This window comes from Sprattus sprattus, assembly GCF_963457725.1.
Source record: "Sprattus sprattus genome assembly, chromosome: 11".
NCBI lineage: Eukaryota > Metazoa > Chordata > Actinopteri > Clupeiformes > Clupeidae > Sprattus > Sprattus sprattus.
Window position 1 is genome coordinate 26,052,535 of NC_137909.1, and position 25,295 is coordinate 26,077,829.

At 42.4% G+C, this 25,295-nt stretch overlaps 1 protein-coding gene across 1 annotated transcript; it reads right to left on the minus strand.

The window, feature by feature from the left end:
• Positions 1-284: 284 nt before the first annotated feature.
• Positions 285-22,892, minus strand: LOC308372389 (mucin-5B-like; the record flags this gene model as incomplete). Its single annotated transcript, XM_080847543.1, has 32 exons — positions 285-573; positions 986-1,109; positions 1,305-1,344; positions 1,780-1,908; positions 2,386-2,469; positions 2,709-2,813; positions 4,659-5,141; positions 5,612-5,693; positions 6,170-6,239; positions 6,530-6,705; positions 7,677-7,887; positions 8,239-8,422; positions 9,772-10,019; positions 10,447-10,621; positions 10,739-10,911; positions 12,720-12,808; positions 13,406-13,541; positions 13,753-13,796; positions 14,287-14,431; positions 15,063-15,197; positions 17,272-17,428; positions 17,812-18,048; positions 18,660-18,842; positions 19,274-19,378; positions 19,679-19,817; positions 20,113-20,264; positions 20,646-20,746; positions 21,035-21,087; positions 21,434-21,689; positions 21,986-22,112; positions 22,354-22,448; positions 22,748-22,892. The coding sequence occupies 32 exons, from the start codon at positions 22,890-22,892 to the stop codon at positions 285-287; spliced, it is 4,872 nt and encodes a 1,623-aa protein (XP_080703669.1).
• Between the last annotated feature and the right edge of the window lie 2,403 nt (positions 22,893-25,295).

Here is a 25,295-nt window from a genome sequence, read left to right on the forward strand (position 1 = left end):
ATTGCAGTTTAATTCATAAGAAGAACAAGGATATATTATATATATATACTGTATATATATTTACCACAGAAAGCAAGGATATATTATTGAGACATTTAAACATATGCAGTAGTTCACAGATAAACTAATAAAGCTCTTTAAAGTGACATAAGATAGCATAGTCCCTGTGCATTTCACTCTAACATGTGAAAGGAACTAGGTTTGGTGGGGTTGAGAGAGATCAACATAGGTCATCGTCATGACAGCACAAGGTCAGGACCATGTATACTGCATCTCCATTGTCTCTAACCCCCTCTGCCTGAAAGGCTTCTCTTGACTATGGGGCTCTGGCCTCCGGTACTGATCCTCCTTCTCGGCGTGACCCTGCCGAAAGAGCCCGTCCCTGTGCGGCGCGGCGCCCACGGGCTGCTGTCGTCGCAGAGCTTGGCGCTGCACTGGCACTCCTCCACGTGCATGTAGGTGTGGGGCACCTTGGAGCCGTCCAGGCAGGTGAGACTCACAGTGCGGTTGCTGGTGCGGGACTCACGGCAGCACGTGCAGGTGTGCTTCATCGAGGCCTCCAGCTCGGAGTACCTGTGAAGCAGGGAAGAGGGGTCAGTTAGGGTCCTGGTCCACTGGGCCAGCACTGCCCTTCATGGACGCATTAGGGATGTTGACCTCTACATGCATGCACTAGTACCTGAGGTTTCTACTCAATGGGACCTATCTTTAGCCTGCCTTTGTCTTTTTGTCATAATCATAATCATAATCACACTTGTTTGTTAATACTGCAGTCTGTTTGTTTGTGTGTGTGTGTGTGTGTGTGTGTGTGTGTGTTTGTGCGTGCGTGCGTGTGTGTGTGTGTGCGCGTGTGTCTGTTTGTCAGTGTGTGCGTGTGTGTGTGTGTGTGTGTGTGTGTGTGCGTGCGTGTGTGTGTTCAAATCAAACAGGATTTACACGTGCACAACCGAGTGGTCATCAGATGCACAGTCTGTGAGACACTCACTTGCTGAATGCATTGCAGGACCCCTCACAGTGGGCTATCTCCACTTCCTCCTGAGACTGGCAGCCTCGGTGGGTGATGGTCTTCAGCGTGGTCTCTACCTGGCACCCGTTGCTCACCTGCTCACCTGTGGAGACGGAGGAGTGTGTTTACAGAGGAGCTATTTGCTCAGCTCACACAGTTCACTTCCAGCTAATGCAGTGTGATCAGGTTCAGGTCTGCAGTTTGCATAGAATTTACATGAATATGCACGGCTGTCCAGAACCCACTACAAATGTGTTGTCATTTTTTTTTTTTAATGTATTTGGTATGGCATACTTACAAACTTTGCAGCAGCCATTGGAGAGAGTCTGAATGGTTCCCTAAGGAGGAAAAATTACACCACTTTAGAAATATAGCTAGAACCCTCATTTTATTGATTGGCAACTGGTAGTGAGAAAAGAAACAAACAAGGAGCATGAACTAAAGCTAATTTAATAACATGCCAAAATCATTTTGCTCCTTTAATACCATGAGCCAGATCCCTAGCACAAACAATGTGCAAGGCTCCCACACACCACATATTAGCTTTACTTCATGTGCGATAGACTTTGTGTGTGTGTGTGTGTGTGTGTGTGTGTGTGAGTGAGTGAATGTGTGTGTGTGTGTGTGTGTGTGTGTGTGTGTGTGTGTGTGTGTGTGTGTGTGTGTGTGTGTGTGTGTGTGTGTGTGTGTGTGTGTGTGTGTGTGTGTGTGTGTGTGTGTGTGTGTGTGTGTGTGTAAGGAAGTACAGCCTCTCCTCTATGGTATTTACTTACAGGCTGGCAGTTGCTCTCCTTGAATGGGGGACACTGGATGTCTGACTTGGAAACAATAAATTTGCCTCCCTCTTTAGTGCAAATGTACGTCACACATTTGCTGTCAGGGGGGGACCAGGTGCTGCCAGGCTGTGGACACACACAGGACAAAAGCACACAGTTCAGATGTAGAAGACAGTGGTACAGGAGGTAGAGAAGTTGTTTAGTAATCAAGAGGTTGCTAGTTCGATTCCCTGTCGAAGCGTCCGTGAGCAAGACACTGAACCCCTAATTGCTCCTGCTGTGCAGTGTGCCATCAGTGTAAAAAAAATTGTGTATACATCCTTGTAAGTTGCTTTGGATAAAAGCGTCTACTAAATGTAAATGTAGAAGAGGGGACAGGTTCACATACAGTATAGTGGGCAATCAAACACTACTCAGGTGGAACAGTATAGGATAGAATACTAGCATCATTTTACTAGAAATGTGTAAAATGGATTAATGGATGTTCATGTTTTGTACCGTGGAGGGTACCCAAGATCAGCACACACATCGAGGTGTTTGAAACTTATTCAACAGTCATGGAATGAGTGAATATCAAGGCCGGTTACACATGGGATAATGTACTTCTTCCTCTGTGTTTGACAGGCCATTGAAACCATTACTGGGAACTGGAGTATCCATTTCACTCTCCTTGATTGCGATGGTACACTGTTGGTTTACACAGTGTGGATAGCTATCAGGAGACAAAGAGCTAAAGCCGAGATTAGTGACAGGGTCACATAGAGATGAGATTAGTGACATAGAGCTGAGATTAGTGACATAGAGCTGAGATTGGTGACAGGGTGACATAGAGATGAGATTGGTGACAGGGTCAGATAAAGCTGAGATTGGTGACAGGGTCACATAGAGCTGAGATGGGTGACAGGGTCATGTCTGCTATACTGCACCTCCAGCAGGTGCACTGCTCCGCTGACGTTAAGAGCGCAGTGAGTCTGGATGCACTCGCCGCAGCACGCATCGTAGTCATAATCGTCAATCTGGTATTCATATCCCTGTCAGGAGAAGAGGAACACAGAGAGAAAACAGAAGCAGGAACGAGAGAGAGAGAGCGAGAGAGAGGGGGGAAAAGCGAGAGAGAGAGAGAAGGAGGAAATCATTTAATATGTGTTCTAAAAAACCCAATTAAAACTACACTTGTAGTAGTAGACACACACAGGGAAAAGTTAACTAAATAAAACAATAGTATTCATGGTGTATGTGATAAGTGTCCTCACAGGTTCGCAGTCTTCATTACAATTCATCATATTGCATTTGACTACTAAAAATGGTGTTTTGGGATCCTTCTCTTCAGAGCATTTGCAGTCTTGACAGGGTACCACTGGTACGGTTTCTCCAGGCTAGAGAGTAAGAAAAACACATGTGCAAGAATGAATGAACGTTAGCTAATGCAGTAGTATACTCCGCTACACGTAACTATCATCCTTTATATAAACTCTTTCGATTTTAAACTAAAGTGAATGCTTTTACATCAAACATTACCTATTCAAAGCAACACTATGCAACAGTTTGCCACTTTTTGAGGAATGTTTTGTTCATTTTCATGAATACACTAAATACACATCTAGCCATCCAAGGTATGCACTATGCAGTTCTGTATTCTTGGCCGAACTCCCAACCACAATATAAGAAAAACTGTGACTGCACGACATTGTCAACTATATCTCCAGAATAGACAACAGTTAACAAGATTATTAATAATAATAATAATAATAATAATAATAATAATAATGATAATAATGAGATTATATCAGTGCCAACTGGGCTTTTGGGGGGGTCTGCATTCTGCAAAGTCTGTGATGCCGTGTAGGTAGTAAGCTCAATGGTTTAAGATCAAAACTCCTTACTGCTGTTTTATATATAGAGTATATATACTATGTACTCTATATGTCCTGTTATGTACTGTAAAGTACAACGGGAAATGTCCTTTTGAGATCCTGAATGGAATTTTTTTTTTATTGTATTAATTTATTTCTTTGCATGAAGGTTAAGTGAAATTACCTTATATTCCAACTGTTTGTGTAGACACACTGGCTTGGGCTCTAGGAACAGTACAAACAAACACAGTTACTCGGAGTCAAAATAGAAAAAATAGTATGCTGATATGAATGAGATGAAGAATAGGGGGATACCACAGCCGATCTCCTGGCAACATTTCCCCTCTGTTAGCATTAGCACTGGCTCGTAGCCCGCAGAGCATCTCTTATTAGGGGTAGGACACAGTGAGCTGTCGCATCCTGAAGAAAGAAAATGCAGACAGAAAAAAGTGCTTTTTTAAGGAAACGCTAGAAAGTTTTTATGTTTTCACGTGTTAATATATTTGTGCTCACGCATGGACGATGGCAATGTATTGAAACAGTAAAAGGAAGGTTTGACCGTTTCACACTACGGTCAAACCCGCGACTTCAGGCATGGCAGGTGAATGAGCCAGCAGCACAGAGGCTGAAACCTACAGGTCCAAGTGCAACAGCAACCTGCTGATAGGGAGCTGTGAAGCACTAAGTAAACCGGAATTTACATTTATTTACTATTGCTGTCATCTATTTACATCCTGCAGGCTGGGAATCAAACCCGGCTTGACTGCCCTAGAGGGTGGCAATGCTAACCACTATAACACCAACACCAAACCTCACTGCCAGGCCTTACGCACACATTAAGAGACGTGCCGGTGATGGATGGCAGCACCCATGGGTTTCAGCCTCCTTCTCAGCCCACCTGCCTCCCATGACCGAAGGCGTGGTTTCAGGTTCGAGTCTGGTGCAGGACTGTGATTCATGCATTGCAGACGCTCAGATAAATGCGAGTAGGACTGAGGTTTACACAGTGTTTTCTCTCTGTACCCCCCACACAGCGTTCTCTGTACCCGCCCCAACAGTGTTCCCTGTACCCCCTCCCCCCAGTGTTCTCTGAAACCCCCACAGCGTTCTCTGAACCCCCCCACAGCGTTCTCTGAACCCCCCAACAGTGTTCTCTGTATCCCCACAGTGTTCCCTGAACCCCCCAACAGTGTTCTCTGTACCCCCACAGTGTTCCCTGAACCCCCCAACAGTGTTCTCTGTACCCCCACAGTGTTCCCTGTACCCCCCAACAGTGTTCTCTGTACCCCCCACAGTGTTCTCAGTGATGAAGAGGGGGAGGCACTCACGGCAGGAGAGCTGTGTGCAGCAGGGGTCAGATGGGTCTGTTGTGTTGACCAGGACGAAACCTGGTTGAGTGCAGGGGGTGATACTGGGTGGCGGGCACTGCTTCACCTTGCAGCTGATGGCTTTGGTGGACTCCTCGCATACACAGTCCTGACAGTTGTGCTCAAACCTCTCGTTGAACTACCAAAAGACACACAAACACACACATACACACACACACACACACACATACACAACCACATACACACATGGTTATAATAATTAATGGTCAAAACGTCAAGTATGGGGTGAAATGCTTTTATTATTTTGCCCATTAACGTTACTATAAGACAGCATGTTGTTATAATACAAAGCACCCTTCAGGTTGCTCACTATACTAGACCAGTTCCTGTCGTGAGGATAAGGAAACGCTAAGTCAAACTCACCTCTCGTGCTTTACCATTAGGATCCAAACATCCTAGATAAACAGAAGTTCACCAGTGAATTAGCTGATAATACGATATAACATAATAAAATACAATATAATATAATGTTATGTAATGTAATGTAATGTAATGTAATATATAATATAATATAATATAACATAATGTTTTATAATGTAATGTAATGTAATATAATATAAATAACCCACCACATTTGTCCACACACACAGAGGAGTCTTTGCTGAAGAGTTTGGTGCCCTCGGGACAGAAGCAGCCCTCCGTGGTCACATTCATGCCTGGGCCAGTGTCACTGTGCAATTCAAACCACAAATATTAATGTTTAAACCTTCAGTGTGTAAAAGTGACAAGACAAAAGCCTTGAAATGTCATGATAAATCTATGAATAGAAGAGCAGTCCTAGATTACTCAGGTAGGTTTGTGTAACAGATTGTAGCTGGGTTCAGTCCAACTATTTAATGTGCATTTTGAGCATTTGAATAGGAAATCCTGAGTGGGAACACATGAAAATCTCATTTAAATCTTTTAGGTCGAATAAGAAATGTATTCCCTAGAGAGCGGTGGATTAACCCTGTGATTTGCAACTAAGTGCGAGTAACACAGCTGATGGAAACTAATTTCTTCAGCCGGAGTTTCATGAACGCGCTTAAACTGGGTTGGATGGAAACTCAGCTTGTGTAATGAACAGTACAGTGAAAAGAAGCTTCATGGGACGTGTTATTGAACAGGAACAATACACAACAGCACAGATCAGGAGATGCCACTTACCTTTCATCACATGTTGGCTGTTCAGCGGGACCGCAAGGCTTGTAGACCTTGTCAGCTGGGCAGTCGCTGGCTACATTTAGATTTAGATTTATTTGAATGATATACAGTCAAATACAATCCATTAATCAGTGAAGACAGCAAAGAGTCTGGATAAGTGGAGTGTTGAGTGCTTTTTTTCTCGTTTTGCAAAGATTTACCCAAACACTGTTTAATGTAAAAGCATCTCCACTCGGGTAGTCTGTGTAAGTGTGAGATATGTCAACAGTATTGTGTATCAGTAAGAGAACACAGGCCTACCACACAGAATAGTGTGGTGATGTGTCAACAATATTGTGTATCAGTGAGAGAACGCAGGCTTACCACACAGAGTGGTGTGGTCCCTCCAGTTGACACACACCCCGACCTGGATGCAAGCATCCGCATAGATCTGCAAGCTGGTGCACTGAGCAACCGGATTCACCATGTGACAGCTGTCAAACACGCATCCGTCGAAGAAGCGGTCGGGAGAGATGTGCGGGTGACACTCTGCAAACAAACTGAGCACAACAACAACAGAGGCCTCAGACGACTTGCAAGGAAGTTGCTTTGGAAACTACTCCTTTAAAGGTCTAGTGTGTAGTTTTGAGTGGCATCTATTAGTAGAAATGGAATAAAGTATTCATGATTATGTTTTCATTAGTGTATAATTACTTGCGATTTTGAATCATTATGTTTTTGTTAGCTTAGAATGAGGTCTTTGTAACTACATAGGGAGTAGGTCCACTTCCACGGACTCTGCCATGTTTCTACAGTAGCACAGAATTGATATCCCAAAACACTGGCTCCAGATAGGGCTTTTCGCATTGTTATTGCGTTTGATGTCCACCGTAGATACTCGCACATGGGAATGGTATTCAGTTGGTTAAAACTCAGCAACTCAGCCACTAGATTCAGCCACAACTCAGCCACTAAAAACTACACTGTTGTGTTTAATTAATTTAAATATCAATATCAGTCATGTGGGAAAGTAAATTTCCTTTGAAAAAAAGATGTCACTTGTACACAAGCCGAGAAAAAGTGTACCTGTATGGTACCTAGCTTTGGATAAAAGTGTTTCCTAAATGAACCCATTTTAAATGAAACTCGCCATTCAGACTGTGCTATGTGGCCCTGCACTTCACCTACGTGTGGTGATGCCAGGGGGAAATGCCTAACGGTGCAAACCCATGACAGTGACGCAACCAAATTCCATCGCTTTGAGTGGGCGTGGTGTAGCGTGTGGAAATAGCGTACAGTCCTACAATTTTCAAACCGTCAAAGACGACACCAAACAATCTCATTGGCCGCTGCCGGGAAAAATTGCTCCTCATTTGCATAAGTTTCAACATTGTTCGAATTTTCATGGTCGCGTCGGCCAAATCGCTGGTCTACGTCACAATGGATTGGCTCCCGTTGAAATGCATTGGGTTTAAACTTCGCGTCGCTCGTAACGGTGACATGGGTTTGCACCGTAAGGCCTCTGACTTACTCGCTGTTGATGAGGTCACACACTGAGTGTTCGCCACAAGGTCTGAGTGATGGCACTGGGGGGGGCATGCCAGTGGGCACCACATCGGGCACAGGACAGTCTGGTCTGTAGACGTCTTGGGCAGGCCAGAAGTCAGCCATCACGGCACAGCTGTCAACGAGCCGGCCGTCAGGCAGCCTGCAGTCATCGTGTGGGTTGTTGTTGCAGGTTCCTGAGAATGTGAAGCACGCATGCACGCACACACACACACACACACACACACACACACACACACAGTCTCACAAACACACACACAGTCTCACAAACACACACAGTCTCACAAACACACACACACACTCACACACAAACACACAGGACTTAAGTGCCTCATATTCTATCTGTCTTCATACATTTATCTACATCTACATACTAAAGCTATGGCATCATGTTACATTTCAACATATGTTGGAGACACTGTCCTGTCACTTGAATTTATATCAACAGTGAATGAGTGTGAGGAAATGCTCACAATGCTACCATCCCTAAAGAACAGTAGCACAGAGAAGAAATATCCGGAACTCACCGCAGTGTCCTTGTGTGTTATTGCCGAAGCGCTGGAAGGGAAGGTTGACTGTGAACCCTATTATTCCGAAGGTCACCACTATTTGCAACTGCGGAATCTCATAGATCAGTTTGAGACCGGAGCCTGAGACCCTGATCCCGTTCTTTGCGTACGGAAGCTTCAGTGTGGTGCCATCCTTCTGTGCCTGAAGATGAAGAATGGGACAAGCAGAGATAAATAATAATAATAATAATAATAATAATGCATTTTATTTGTATAGCACACTTTCACATACAAAGATGTCTCAAGGTGCTTAACAGGGTCACGATAGCAATTTAAAACAGTGCATTCAAAAACAATACAGAAAAGAAATAAAAAAAAAAAGATACAAAAAGAGATACAAAAGCCTTGGTTATTCCTCATGAAGATTTCAAATGGGTTTATTTCATTTATACCTAGTAGTGATAATTCATGGTGGTGAGAGGTCCTGTTTGATTTGAATTGCATGTACTGAAGATCTAAGCAGTAAATCATCCATAACAAGCAATAATATTCAGTAGGAGAACATACCACATATTAAAGTCAATGATGTTAAAGTCACCCTTCGGCTGCATGCAAAATAGGAAGCTTACAAATTAGTTGCCTCCGCAACACTACCTCTGAAACCTGTTGAATTCACTCCTTGGCTGCATCCAAAATGGAAAGCAGCTGGCTGTTCCCTTGCAACCCTATGCTGTCTATGAATCTGTGATTTTAGCAATACTACCTCCAAATGCTGCCTAGGTGGGTGACTAGCCATCCTACATCCAAATGCTGTCTAGGTGGGTGACTAGCCGCCAAATGCTGCCTAGGTGGGTGACTAGCCATCCTACCTCCAAATGCTGTCTAGGTGGTACCTTAACCTACCTCCAAATGCTGCCTAGGTGGGTGACTAGCCATCCTACCTCCAAATGCTGTCTAGGTGGGTGACTAGCCGCCAAATGCTGCCTAGGTGGGTGACTAGCCATCCTACCTCCAAATGCTGTCTAGGTGGTACCTTAACCTACCTCCAAATGCTGCCTAGGTGGGTGACTAGCCATCCTACCTCCAAATGCTGTCTAGGTGGGTGACTAGCCGCCAAATGCTGCCTAGGTGGGTGACTAGCCATCCTACCTCCAAATGCTGTCTAGGTGGTACCTTAACCTACCTCCAAATGCTGTCTAGGTGGGTGACTAGCCATCCTACCTCCAAATGCTGTCTAGGTGGTACCTTAACCTACCTCCAAATGCTGTCTAGGTGGGTGCCTAGCCATCCTACCTCCAAATGCTGTCTAGGTGGGTGACTAGCCATCCTACCTCCAAATGCTGTCTAGGTGGGTGACTAGCCATCCTACCTCCAAATGCTGTCTAGGTGGTACCTTAACCTACCTCCAAATGCTGTCTAGGTGGGTGCCTAGCCATCCTACCTCCAAATGCTGTCTAGGTGGGTGACTAGCCATCCTACCTCCAAATGCTGTCTAGGTGGGTGACTAGCCATCCTACCTCCAAATGCTGTCTAGGTGGTACCTTAACCTACCTCCAGTTTTGCAGGGCCCATAAGGTTGTTGTTCTTCAGCGTGATGACGTCTGACTTGTGTGAGATTATGACTGAGCGTGGACAGGACACGTCCTCTCTGAGGTCGCATTTGACATTGTCGACGTAGATTTTAAAATCGTACACAGGGTGGATTTCCTCCATTAGCACATAGGTGCAGTTTCCTTGGTGACTATAGGAAAGCCCATCAAATGTCACATAGTGGGGACCTCCCCATCCTTCACAGGTACCTAAAAAACATAATTAAGGGTTATATTTAGTATTCAACATGTATTCAAAATATATACGTTCAACCCACCAACTGAAGTTAAAATGAACAACAGCCCTATCTCAGGCCTCCAACTATGGACAGCATAAATACTTTTCTGGTGTTAATGACAAAAAAATCATATAGCAACTGAGGTAAACATGTTCACGTATATACTATCTAAAACTTTGAAGTTAAACAATTATGTAATCATGACGGCACATACAGTCACAGGCGTATTTTGGTAGCAAACATTCTCATCCCAAACCAGCACTGGTTGCTTTTAAACCTTAATATTTGGTTCCTTCATAAACCTCAGTAAGGATTTGGTTGCTTTTAAACATTTCAGTTAAGATTAGGATGCTTTTAAACCTCAGTTAAGATTTATCTGTAGTAATCAAGGGACATACAGTCACAGGCATATTTTTGGCAGCAGAAGTTCTCATCCCACACCAGCACTGGTTTCTTCCCGTGAGCACAGGTGAGAGTCTGGAGAGGTGGACACTCGTAAGGGATAATCTCAATGATGTTGTCCTCAATGCAGCGTGCCAGTGTGCAGTTGCAGAGCCAAAAGATCTCATTTTGCTAAGGAAAAAAAAGAGGGAATTTTACATTTTAAAATGATATTATTGACAATTCACTTAGTTCACTTCAGTAACTCTTTAAATTTTTCGAAAAAGTACTTCATCAGTGGTTACTCACCACTTTGTCCCACTCAGGACAGTCTGGAGTGACAGAGGGAGTAGGAGTGGGAGTGGGAACGGGGGTGGGTGTGGGACAAGGTGCTGTGCTGTTCTGAATCTCACAGATATTGGAGCAAATCATGGTGAGACAGATCCCTGAGCCAATGTCATGCTCATCATAGATGATATCGCCTGGAAACATTAACAAGCAGAGATGTTAAACAATTGTTGTACATTGTTATTTTTCTTTTGAATCTCATTTGGTTTAAAATTTCACATCAGTTTCATTAATTTATTCCCCTAACAGAAGTTATACGTAATCACATTTCAAACATTACAACACTTTAACAGTATGCAACATAAACATGCAACACAATTCAGAGTTGACAGAGACATGATGCGTATTTTTTACCACTCTTTTGTTGAGAGCATTTTATGTTTTTGTTCTGTGGCCTGGTACTTTTCACTGTCAGTAGCAAACAAAAATAAGCTTCACAAGATAATTAACATGGCCAGCAAGATTGCCTGCCAGCCATTAAATAGCTTGGCCATGACTGTTGAAGCAAGGGTGGTAAGAAAGGCACATAGTATTTGTAATGATGTGTCACACCCTTTACATCAGGCGTATGAGTTGTTGCCTTCAGGCAGGAGGTTCAGGCTGCCTTCATTACAGACAAATAGAGCCCGTAAGTCTTTTATACGCACCAGTACATCCCTGTTAAATAAGAATCCAACTGTAATGTAACTACACTCATCACCACACTTTTCCATTGTGTTGTATTTTGAGGGGGTTGTGTATTGTAATATGAGAGGGTATTGTCCTGTCCTATGTCATGTTGTGTTCTGTCTGTATTTGTCTTTGTGTCTTTTCTGTTTTTGTAACTATCAGATGCACTGTCAATGGCACAAAACAAGTTTCTGCAAAGACAAATAAAAATAATCTATCTATAAACAGACCGTGAGGGTAACTACAAAAACTAATGTTCCACCTACCTTTGTATATACAACACTCATGTATATTGCATGCATGCATTTATATAGCGCCTTTCTAGTCATAGAGCACTCAAAGCGCTTTATAGGTTAATGCCTCAGACATCTACCCATTCACACACTGATGGCAGAGGATATTATCTAGACAACCTGCATATTGGGAGCAGTTGGGGGTTCAGTGTCTTCCTCAAGGACACTTTGACGATGGAGTCGGGATCTAACTCTACTGCCCGAAACACTATTGACCGATTTAATGTTCACATGTTCAATATCACATATAAATTAAATTAAAAATCCATATAAAGGGAGTTAAGATTGTAAGAGCAGTAATTCTTCAGTATTAAATGTTTCAATAGAAGAACGGTTGATGCCATTTAACCTAGTTGAGTTTGTACTTAAATTACCAGAGGTGTAAAGTAATGAAAGCACTTCTGGATTGTAATACAGAAAAAAAGGGTTAACATCTTACCAGGTTTGTACTGGTTCCCATTTACTGTGCAGACACATGGAGGTCCTGTGGTTGTGGTTGTGGATGGTCTGGGTGGAGGGGCTGTTTCAGGGGTAGTTCTCCCTGTTAAAGGCAATACTTTTGGGGTTCCGATTGATGGTGTTGGCTTTGGAGGTCCTGTGGTTGTGGATGGACTGGGTAGAGGGGCTGTTTCAGGGGATGTTCTCCCTGTTATAGGCAATACTTTTGGGGTTCCGATTGATGGCGTTGGCTTTGGAGGTCCTGTGGTTGTGGTTGTGGATGGACTGGGTGGAGGGGCTGTTTCAGGGGTAGTTCTCCCTGTTAAAGGCAATACTTTTGGGGTTCCGATTGATGGCGTTGGCTTTGGAGGTCCTGTGGTTGTGGATGGACTGGGTGGAGGGGCTGTTTCAGGAGTAGTTCTCCCTGTTATAGGCAATACTTTTGGGGTTCCGATTGATGGCGTTGGCTTTGGAGGTCCTGTGGTTGTGGTTGTGGTTGTGGATGGACCGGGTGAAGGGGCTGTTTCAGGCGTTGGGCTCACCACAGTAGTTTTTCCTGTTGTAGATGTTGGTCCTGTGGTTGTGGTTGATGACGTTTCTGGGTTTGTTACTGTTGAGGTAATAAACTCTTCTTGAGGGGATGATGGAACGTGAGGGGACAATGTAATGTGAGGGGACAAGGTGGACTCTGTTCTCACAGTAAACATAGTTGTTACAACTGGTGTTTCTGTTGCCGACGATCCTGCACTAGTTGCTGCTGTTGTTTCTGTTTGTTCCACTGTTGTAGATACTGTTCTTGGGGTAAACATTGTTGTGGTTGATATTGGGCGTCCTGTTGTTGAGGTTAGTGTTGATGATGGTTGCGGGCTTGATACAGTTGTTTTCTCTGATGAGTGTGTTGATATGACTGTAGTTGTTGGTGTGGGTGTTGGGATGATGCATGGTGTGCAGCAATATACTTGGATCTCATAGTCCCAGCACTTTTTTTGATGTGTTTGTTTGTGTTGCTCACACAGCAACCCATATGAAACATTGCATTGAACATCTTGACCCGCCTCGCTGATAAACTCCTCAAAGGTGATATCCTCATAGCCTTTAGCCCTACAACTTATGTTTTCTGGTTTATCACAAATGATTTCACCGTTTTTCTTAATATTTTCATATGTTTCATCATCATCGTCCTCTATCTGGACGGGTTTGTCGACATTAAACCATTCGGTCCACTCACACGAGGGAACGCATGGGGTTGTTGACGCTGGGGGTCTTGTTGGTGTAGGAGTGGGTGGAGGAGTGGTTGTAGATGGTGCTCCAGGGGTTGGAGTCGTTTGCATTGGTGTTGGTGGTGATGGTGTGGGACCGCAAGGCTTACTCTCATTATTAACTGTCTGGTTTTTGCAGATAGCATAGTAGCACATCCCAATTTTGTCCGTCACATTGTAAATAACTTCATTTTCTTCATACTCAGTTCCATTGAACACACAACACCCTAACAAAGATGAGCAGACATGTTTAATAAAGCTGTAGATGAAGCCTATTTTCTAAATTTCATATTTCAAGTTAATTCTTGTGGCTTACCAAGAATTTGGTTGCAGGTAAGACTTCCATTCTGGTTACAGATACTGCAAAAAACAACACAGTTATGCATTACAGTTTTTCTCAATCACTTACACACTATAACTAGGCCTATAAACTAAACATCCCAAACCATGATGCTATGTACCAAAAGACAGACCCATTTCCCAAAACTATAAACACTTCTCCTGTATTCACACACATGATTCAGATTTGTTTAATTGTTTTGTGCACACACACAACTCCCTTAATATATCAGTAACTGCAGCATGTGCTCAATTAACAAGCACTAGCATTTAATTTCATTATTTCAAGTCATCATAGCTCAAAACCAACTAACACACAACACTAAGAGTAAGAAATTGGTCGCACACCAATCAGAACCTAAGGATAGATATGTTAAATGGCCATGGGCCAATCAGAACCTAAGGATAGATATATAAAAGGGCCATGGGCCAATCAGAACCTAAGGATATTGCCTTGCGCAATGACATTTGCAATACGCATCATTTCTACGACATCATTGACATGACTTACCATATATTGCAGAGTTTGTCAGTGGGGACCTCCTCGTCTGGTTTGTACATGTGATCATTGATGATGCATCCTTCACATTCCTCAACGCAAATCTGCTTTTCCTCATCAAATATGGGCTTGTCCTCAGGACAGATGGGATAACAACCTGCAAAACAACAGGATTTACCTCTTTGGTGCTTAAATCACTCAAGATTAAAGGAACATTAAGTAAAGTCTACACCTGTTCTATATTCCTCATGTTCTCTCTCTCTCTATATAAACATAGAACAAAAAGTAAGGACATTTGTGTTTGGTAGATTATTTGTTTGTTGAAACAATGCTTCTTGGCAATAAATCGTGAGCTGCAGAGCTGAGTTTGTGGGTTGCGCCCATGAAAAGTTTGCCAGAATAAGCTGTTTGGCGAATGTTTCCCACAAACTCAGCTCTGCAGCTCATCCCACAAAATGCATGTTCCTTGCACATGTGGTACCATCTGAAAGGGGAGTCAACAGGCTTTCCAATGGTACAAGAATTTTTTGCCAAGAAGCATTGTTACAACAAATACCCATATTTCTATGTTGCTCAGTATTACCACCTGGACATTAAAAAAACTGCCATTTCAGTCATTTATGATCATAATTAAAGCACATCACTTAAGTATGCTGTAATACGTACTCAAACCTGCACTTCAGTAAATAATATTATTTTTGTACGCTTTTGGTAAGATGCTAACTATATTTCATAAGCTTTGTACAATAACGTTGAATCTAACAAACTAATTTAAAACCCCATCTCACCTTCCAGATTGGGAATTGGGGCGCTGCAGATTCCCTCGGGGTTGAGGCAGGTCTTGTAGCAGGGGGTGTGGCAAGGGCTGTAGTGCCATGTGCAATTAAGTCCGTTGAGGCCATTGTAATAGTCACAGTAAACGGCTAAAATTCAAACAAACATTATTTACATTTAGTCATTTAGCAGACGATTTTATCCAAACTGACGTACAAGGGAGAACAGACATGCAATTATAACAGACATGCAAACATTTACTGGTACGCACAGAAGGCGGATGTTTCATGCGTGTCATTATACTTATGTCATCAGAGCATAAAATGTCAAGCTTTTTAGAAAGCTACGTACAGCACAGATTGATGGCGTTAATGTTCCATGGCAATGGCAAGAATAAACAACACAGGAGGGAGGAAATGATCCGTTAATGAATGGTTTAGGAAGAGTAGGAACATTTGTGATTCATGAATTTAGTTTATGAGTTTTGATGGCAAATTAGACTTACAAGTGAGCTACAATAACGATCTATAAATGGGATTCATACAGTGTGCTGTTGTAACAGCCATTTTGGGCAAAAGACAGACAATCGTTGAAGCAAACTGCTTTGACATCATGATTGTTGTTGTTGACTTTATGGGTTATCCTTTAGAAGTTTTCAACTTCGACTAACTTCAAACTTAAGTCCTCTCAACAAGTTATGGAGTTCAGTGTACACTGGTTCACTCAGTAACTGCACTGGATGCACAGTGTACATTTAGTGTGCTGTGAGCATGATCATGTGACCCATCCTCAAAGCAGGCTTCACACTGTGTTGGAAGGCGAACTGAGAAAGACATGATTCTCAGAATTCATCATAACAATTCGTCATAATTGCATAATTGTTTGTCGCTAACGCATCTCTTAAGGCAGGGGTCGGGAACCTTTTTTGCCTGGAGAGCCACTTTTACCATTTTTTTTTTTTTTTTAATCTCAGAAGAGCCACAAAAAGACAGTTACAAGAAGGGGTTTGGATATTTAACTAACATTTACTTTTAATCAACAGAGTTTTTTAAATACATTTTCTACTAGTTTTAAAAGTTATTGTACTAGTAACTTGAAATGTAAATGGCTTTGGGAAATGACAGAAGTTAACAACGTTACAGCGTAACAACGACATGAAGTTAACAACGTTGACAACACAACACTCGAAATTGAACATTAGGCCTACCAGAGATTAATGCGACTTCTGGTGCTGCATAGACTTGCTGATGGCCTTGTAGTCTGGCACATATTCAGTGAGGTGAAGCTTCATGCAAGCATTGAGGCTTTCGTCGTTTAAACGCAAGCGCAGGTTCGTCTTTATATTTTTCATATGTGAGAAAGATTTCTCGCATGCATAAGTGGAACCGAACATGGGTAACACGGCAATACTAACATATTGCAATGTGCGTTATGTAATGGGCAGTTCATTCCAAGTTATTAGAAGCAGTTCGTCTTGAGATGGAAGCTTTCCCATGTCAGTCCACTTGTGTTTGCTCGCAAGCTGTGCTCGCTGACGTGCGATTCCCTCCAGCTGATCGTCCACTGATTTGAACTTGCCCACCCAGATGCCAGACGAGGTCACGTCGGCAACTTCTATTTCGAAATAGCCGATAGAAACACCAGGGATGCACAATTAGTTTTTTTCCTTTTCGAAATTTTTCTCTAGCCTATCAACTTTAACAATGGAAGTTTTCTCGTTGACGGAAATGTAGGGAAATCTGTGATTTTGTTAGATATTGGCATGGCAACCAGCCGCGAATGTAACAATATTTTGCAGGCTATGGTTACGGAGTCAAGTGAGGTGGAAAGTTATATTAAATAACTCAGATAGACCTACGTATTTGCCACGAAGCCTTGTCATTTTAATATAACTAGTATTGACTGTTATTTAAGCCTTCTACTAGGCCTAGGCTGATCCCTTGATTACACGTTTTTTTTCTCCAACCCATTTCGTCCAAGAGCCCCGGCCGTCAGCAAAAGAGCCAGTGGTGGCTCGCGAGCCATAGGTTCCCGACCCATGTCTTAAGGTATCGGGTTGTGAGGACACACACACACACACACACACACACACACACACACACACACACACACACACACACACACACACACTAGCACGTCTCTTAATGTGTCATGGTGTGATGTTTACTCACAGCACTAGACTCTCTGGCTAATGAAAAAGCGTCATAATTGTCATGTACTCACGACATATTTCTGGGGTCCTCCAAGCCACACAGACCCCGGCCTCATTACAGGCCTGTGCGTAGGCAGCCACAGCCGTACAGAAGCACTCACAGTCTCCACCATTGTCACAGGCACAGGAGTCTTTCACACAGTTCTCAAAGAAGGGATTAGGGTTCACCTGTGCATATACATATCAAAAAGATCGTGTTACACCATTAAGTACAGTATAGCACCCTAATTTTCAGTCTGTGACAGCGCGTAACACTTAACATAGTTTCATATAATTACACACGCAAAACATTATACTGTAGGCCTGCTTTAGATTATCACTACATGATACCATGACATGTTGCTGTATATGCTGGTTAAGGTGGTGCAGTGGTTTTCGTTGCCACCTGACCCAGGTTCAAGAGGTTGACCCGGGTCCGATTCTGGATCGCTGCAGGTTGTCTGTATGTTGCTTTGAATAAACGTGGCTGCCAAATACCAGTCCTTTACATGCTAGCTAACATCAAATGAATTGAAGAACATTTTGAGACCCTGTTCAAAAGCCCCACATACCTTCGGGTGACAGTTTTTGAAGGTGTCTGAGTTAATGATGCCACACTGCATCTTCGCCCATGTGTGTCGATTGGGCGTTTTAGAGCAGGGGTCAAAGTTTTCTTCCGCGTCCGGACAGGAAGATACTTTCCAGCTGTTGGCGAACTCCAGGACGTCGCTGACCAGCAGCTGACCCTGAGTGGTGAAGTCGTCCTTGCCGTCTCCGTTGAAGTTGCCACACAAACCACACACCTTACCCTGTGGAGCCATCATTAATCACAGCCCTTTAGCTTACTACATGATGATTCACTGACAACAATGTTATTGTATTATTTTATGATAATGTTAGTTGTATTAATAACAGTAAAGTAATATTATGCAGTAATTTGAAGGCAACTCATTTTGATATCATCCTCAAATTCAATTTCATGGTATCTGGTCATGTGAAGGACAGATAAATGCACCTGCCATTCCCATTAGCCATCCAGGCTATGCACAGCTCTCACAGCACAACATGGCCATTATATCATATTTCACATCGCTATATTATAAGACACCGTTTAGTAAGTTAGCAAGCTTTATGTGTCCGTGCCAGTCCAGCTTTTGGTGATGTTTGCAAGGTTTTAACCTTTTAGTTTTAATCACAAAACAACTTACTGATACTATTATACATTATTAACATTATATTATTGTAATATATTGTATCAAGCCATTACTAGACATTACATTACTTATTTATAGACAATATTTACACACACAGTCACCATCTTTGTATATTGAGCTTTCGGTTGTTTCTCTTTCGACTTTTATCGGAGAAAGACTAAAGTATGGCGTGAAGTATGTATTGAAGCAATGAAGCATTTACTCACCATGAGTTCCGGCTGCAGAATAACGCGGACTGTTGTTTTCCTGTCCCAGAATGCAGTGAGGCCGATGACTGACTCTATGACGAGATACAGGCCCACATTCCGCACTGTATACTTGATCCGAGGCCCATCTCCTCCCAGGTCAATCTCCTCATACGCCCCATCAGACAGCTTCACCTCCATTCTCTGTTCAAATCAGACACGAGAGGCCATAGAAAGTGAGGTAAACCAACGTTTCAGAGACATGTGATAGACACACAGCATTTGTATAGTTCAAGTTCAAGTATTTTATTTGTCAGATGCACAGAACAACACAGACTGGGCACTTAAACTTTTAAGACAACACACCGCACAACAACCTACCATAGCATAACATAATATATAGTACTCTGAACATAAATTACACATATAATAAACATATAATAAATCTATTAAATATACAAAATAAATATCCAATACGATCAGATAAACATATATACACATATAGTAACCTATAATAACCTATACAGTGTGTTGGTGTGTTTTGATGCCAGAATGGTTATAAAACCCGATAACATCAACATCAGCAGTACATGAATAATTATAGCTTTTGAGAAATAGGAAATGCACTGCGTTACCCCTAAAACAATCCTGACGGATTTCGAGCATGTGGTTCCAGTGGTTCCACAAGGTACATTCTCAGTGATCACATTGAAGCTGCCAGGTGTGTTCCCACATTTGTCCTGTTAGGAGAGAGAAAAGTAGCTTTACCGCAATCCATACCAAAGACCTTTAGTCAAATATTAAATAATAATATGCAAAACTAAAGCCCATTACATCATAGTGCGCAGACAGACACAGGCCTGAATAAATCACAAATCAATCACACAACACAGTGTTGTGCAAGATAACACCGGCAAACCCATATTACTGCAATGCACAATCTGTGTTGACTGAGCATATTGAATTTCCATTCAGATAAAGCAGTACGTAGTTATGCCCAGTAATGTTTAACTTTTTTTGAAGTAGTATTATTTTAGTACCTGAACAGCGACATAGCTACATTCTCCATTGAATCCAAACCTCTGATCATCAAAAGTCTGGTAATGTCCACTTCCATAGATGGTGCAGGTGCTTGAACACGTCTTGTCTGAACAGATCCACTGTCCACTATTGCAAGTGCTGGATGACATTAGACAAACATGACTCACTGTTAGCTTCATGTGCTGTGGCATGTATATTTATCCTTTCAACCTTCCAAAAAAATATTGCAAATGTCTTTACAACTTACCTATAAGTACAAAATATTGGATATTCCTCTATCTAACCCGAAGTTCATCTTGTCAAACTATCTACTACTATAAGAAGTACATTTTCATAAAGTACATAGTATCTTAGTATGCGTAACATATAGAATTGTCAAGACCTTACTAGAAAAAGAAGTACAAATGAGGGGTGATATTTCACAGTCACTCACCAGTTGTTGCACTGTAGAGGGATCTGAGCGCCCGAGGAGTAGATGTGGCCGTCATGGTGGCACGGGCAGTTGTGTTCCTCCACACAGTGACCCCTGCCATCATCCAACAAACCAGCAGGGCACCGGCAACCAGACTCGCACTCCGTTGCGATCTGTCCAGAGAAACACGCTCTCAGAAAACACTCAAGATATTTTCAACATGGTATCTCTCAATAAAGCACTTTGGTCAGCGTGAGCAGTTTTTAAATGTGCTATATAAATACATTTGACTTAAATAAATATGACTCTGTTTATGACTAAAGGATGCTAGCTTGGCTCGCCTATTCCTCAGCTTCTGCAACAGCTCAGTCGGCAAGCTAACTGATACAGTGGGGACCTATAGAACATCTGCTAAAACACCTACAAAATAAAATAAATCCGTCATCTTCTAAAATACCTAAACCTAGACCCAAATAAACATTTAGTCACTTTTGCATCATTAGGTATAGACATGCTGTGATGCTATCAGCTGCTGAGGAGGAAGGAAGACTCACACAGTCAACATTTCGCTGCATGCAGGTCCTGACACACTCCATCTCAGCATCACTGTTGTCCACGGCAGAGCAGTTGAAGAAGACCTTGGGAGCAGAACAGCCTGAAGGTGGGGAAACCACAAACACACACACACACACACACACACACACACACACACACACAAATGAGCAATGACTCTTTAGCAATGATTAATCAGCTACGAGGTGAGTTGACAGACTAGGAGTAGAGGAAACACACACACACACACACACACATACACTCTGTGGTCTCTGTCATCATAGTCAAAAGTGTGACGCAAGATTATAAGGAATGACCACAGTTTCATAGTTCTATAACAGGAGACCAGTAATCTGTGTGATTATGTTCAGAATGGTGCCCGCTTTCTCACCCTTGGGCAATTTTTCCGGAGATTTGCAGCGGAGCTTCCCATTCTTGCAAACACTGAAAGACAAAAATTTAGTTTGTTACATTTCCTATTTTTTGTCCCATGTCCAGTGTAATGAATTCAAAACGAAATGACTTGCATCAACATAGTATATGCTTAAACTTAATCAGTATATTATGTACAAATTTATTCTAATCAAACTTTATTTATACAGAGAATTTTATACAAGGAAGTAACTCAATGCACTACAATCAGCATATGAAATTACGATACAACCATAACCACATAATGTGAGCAAAATAAATGAATAAATAAATAAAAGGAATCATTCGCAGTCATATGCCAAAGACATGTTTGTGAGGTTGTAGAGTATGAAGCAAAGGTGCGGGCATCTGTTCTTACCAGTGCTCGTCCTTGATGTTGATGGACTTGCCGGGCTTGATGTAGTCTCCATTGTGCTGGCAGGGGCATTTGTTCATGGGAACACACACACCTGAGTCGTCCAGGTAGAGGCCGTCGGGGCACGAGCAGCCGTCCACAGGCAGGAAGTCGGGGGAGCAGGCCTGGCGGTCGGAGCCGAGGGAGTGGCACGTGCGTTGGCAGCCCTGGAGCTGGTAGGAGAAGGTCTGGGTGGCTGGACAGTGGTCTGTGTACTTCTCTGTGGATGTGACGGTTCAGTTCAGGTCGATTTTACTCAATTTTATATACATAAATGCAGAGATTTTCACAAGTGATGAAAACTCAAATAAATAATAAATGAATAAGTCCAATTACAAATATACAAATTCTAAAAATAATCTACTGAATTGTGGGCTGATAAGTAGTAGTGTTGTTGTTCTTATGTGTTAAGTCCAAGCGACAAAATAATACTGAATTTAACTGTGACATTTATGTGAAATATGAGGAACTTTCATTGGGTCTTTTAAAAGCTTTTGATGTAAGCGTGGTCCTTACTGCACACGGTGTCCCTCCAGCCAGGCAGGAAGACTCCTTTGGCGGAGCAGGCGCGCACGTACGAGGAGACCACAGCACACAAGCACTCCTCGCTCTTATCACAGGTGCAGCTGGCGTACTTACACCTCTACAAACACGTCAGATAGCACACAGCAGACATCAGTCACCTCACTAAGGTGTGTACAAGACAGCTTCTCATTACAGGTACAGTCAGATCATGTTTTATTTAAGACAGAGTACATAGTTTATGTATGATTTAATGTCTGTTTCTGTGACTTAATCCCTAAATTCTCTGATTCTTCAGAGGTTGTTTTTTTATACTATGGATTGTGTTGAATGACAAAATCAAGAGAATCACTGTACTGAACCTTGTAGTAGATGTCTGGGTTCACAGCTTTATGGCATTTTGAAAAAGCGCTCTCTTTGTTTTTGAGCAAGGAACACCAGTGCTCGGCGAAGTTCTCTGAAAGGAGAGGTGTAAACAAGCTTGAAAAGAGGGGTAAACAAGCATGAAATGTGAGCAGTTCAGTAGTTCAGTTGGTTGCAGTTCCAATCTGTGATTGAAATCTGAGGAGTAAAATTGACTTTAATATGGATTTCAATTCCACAATGTTTCAAATTCCAAATTAGATAGCATTTCAAAATGACTTCAACTGGTGTTCAATTTCACAATGCTTAACAGTGTTTGAAAATCCACCTTTCTGAAGAAATTATCGATATGTCTCAGTGGAGAATAATCCCAGAGAATGGGTAAAGCCTCACCATTGTCGACACTGATCGAGCAGGGGTCATCCAGCCTGTCAGGACTGTCTGCGCAGGTGGTTAGGGCCTTCCAGGAGTTAGCGAAAGAGGATGCAGTGCCCTCCACCATACCTTGATGACTCCTCAGGTCATCAGACAGCTTCATGTTGAAGTTTCCACACAGACCTGAAGAGAGCATGAATTGAAATTAATAAAACAAGTTTTTCCAAATGGAAAAGGTCTGTACATTTAGTAATTTATTTTTTTGTCATTATTTTTCTGTACAAAACATACAGGAATCACTCTTGTCAGGATGATACATCTGTGGTAAAGAGCTTGCATATATATTACCTGCTTAAACGCAGTGGCGGCTCCTGAAAAAATTCTCAGGGGGGGCAATTTTTTTTTTATGATTAAGGCGACCTATTCAGTAGGTACATTAAGTTATCCGATTTACTCATGCAGCAATACCTTTTTTTTCCACTATTGGCAGCAACCAACAGTAATATCTCCCCTCTTTCTACATAGCTAGAGTAGCAAGATACAAGTGGAACGCTATGGAAGAAAGTTACATTCAGGAGCCTTCATAAGCAAACATGATGTGGCTCCACATTAAATTATCCCACTTTTTCGTTATCCACACGTCTCAAATGTTGTATGTTGTAACATAGCTGAACAGGACACATGATATGTCCACTAACAACATAAACAAGGGGGCAACATACGTCAAAACCAACGATATTTATTGACTGAACTTGAAAGTATTGGCTTACAAAAGCAAAATAAGTCATCACATAAAAAATTATTCAAAGATAGTTCACACTGTGAAACCTATGAAAAGTGACAGTGGTAAATAGAAATACAGACCGCGTTAGCCACTTCACGACCGCGATTTTCTTTTGTTCCAATTTCCCTCCCTTTGTAGAAAACTGTTGAATGGATACTTTTGGTCTAGGAAGTCCTAATTGTTTTTTTGGCCAATTTATCTTCATTATTACGCTGACTAAAAAGAAGTTTCTGTCAAAGAGCGGATGGAATTGTTGTGCTGAACAGGTGCCATCTTGACATGCCTTTGTCGAAGCTGTGTGACGTCCTCATTGGCTTTTACCACAGCCTTTTGCGTCGCTTACTTATGACTAGACTTGGAGGGGCGAGCCCTCCCGGAAGCCATAGAGAATGCATTGAGAGCTCTGTTTTGTGAAAAAAACGCATTTAACATGGGAGTCAATGGGAGAGGTCTGGGGCGATTTTCATTTCGTCCCAGATCGCCCTGAAGGGGCGGGGCCATTTGAATCTTGACTCTAGGCTGACTGAATGACTGTTACCTGATTCGACAATGACATACAGAGGCAGATAAGACGGTCTAGTGGTAGAATCCGACAGAAAAAATATATGAAATTTACATTTACATGTAGTCGTGCGATTGAATTTATACATCAGGAATTTTTTTTTTATTATAATTTTTTTTTTTTTTTCCTTCTTCGTTTTCCCATAGGCAGTGCGTCGCCCAATCGCCCTTATGGACGAGCCGCCACTGCTTAAACGGCATAAAGCCCTTCAGCATGTAACGATTGTGAATAAGCTAACTCCTGCTGCCTCCGGTTAACCCTGATCTGCACTCGGTGCCGCTGTGGAGTCCTAGAGCTCGGGTCCGCCACTCACCACAGGTCTTAGTCCTAAAACTCAGTTACGCCACTCACCACAGGTCTTAGTCGTAAAACTCAGTTACGCCACTCACCACAAGTCTTAGTTCTAAAACTCAGTTACGCCACTCACCACAAGTCTTAGTCGTAAAACTCTGGTCCAGCGAGATGTACAGTTGCATGATGGGAACCAGCTGGATCTGCAGCTGCAGCCCAAAATGGGTTTGCAGGATGATGTGGAAGGAGGAGGGCTTGAATATGGTCAGATCGCCTGTCATGGGAAGAGAGAGATAATACTGATGAATTCAACTCAATATGGTCAGATCGCCTGTCATGGGAAGAGAGAGATAATACTGATGAATTCAACTCAATATGGTCAGATCGCCTGTCATGGGAAGAGAGAGATAATACTGATGAATTCAACTCAATATGGTCAGATCGCCTGTCATAGGAAGAGAGAGATAATACTGATGAATTCAACTCAATATGGTCAGATCGCCTGTCATGGGAAGAGAGAGATAATACTGATGAATTCAACTCAATATGGTCAGATCGCCTGTCATGGGAAGAGAGAGATAATACTGATGAATTCAACTCAATATGGTCAGATCGCCTGTCATAGGAAGAGAGAGATAATACTGATGAATTCAACTCAATATGGTCAGATCGCCTGTCACAGGAAGAGAGAGATAATACTGATGAATTCAAATCAATATGGTCAGATCGCCTGTCATGGGAAGAGAGAGATAATACTGATGAATTCAACTCAATATGGTCAGATCGCCTGTCATACGAAGAGAGAGATAATACTGATGAATTCAACTCAATATGGTCAGATCGCCTGTCATAGGAAGAGAGAGATAATACGGATGAATTCAACTCAATATGGTCAGATCGCCTGTCATAGGAAGAGAGATATCATATTG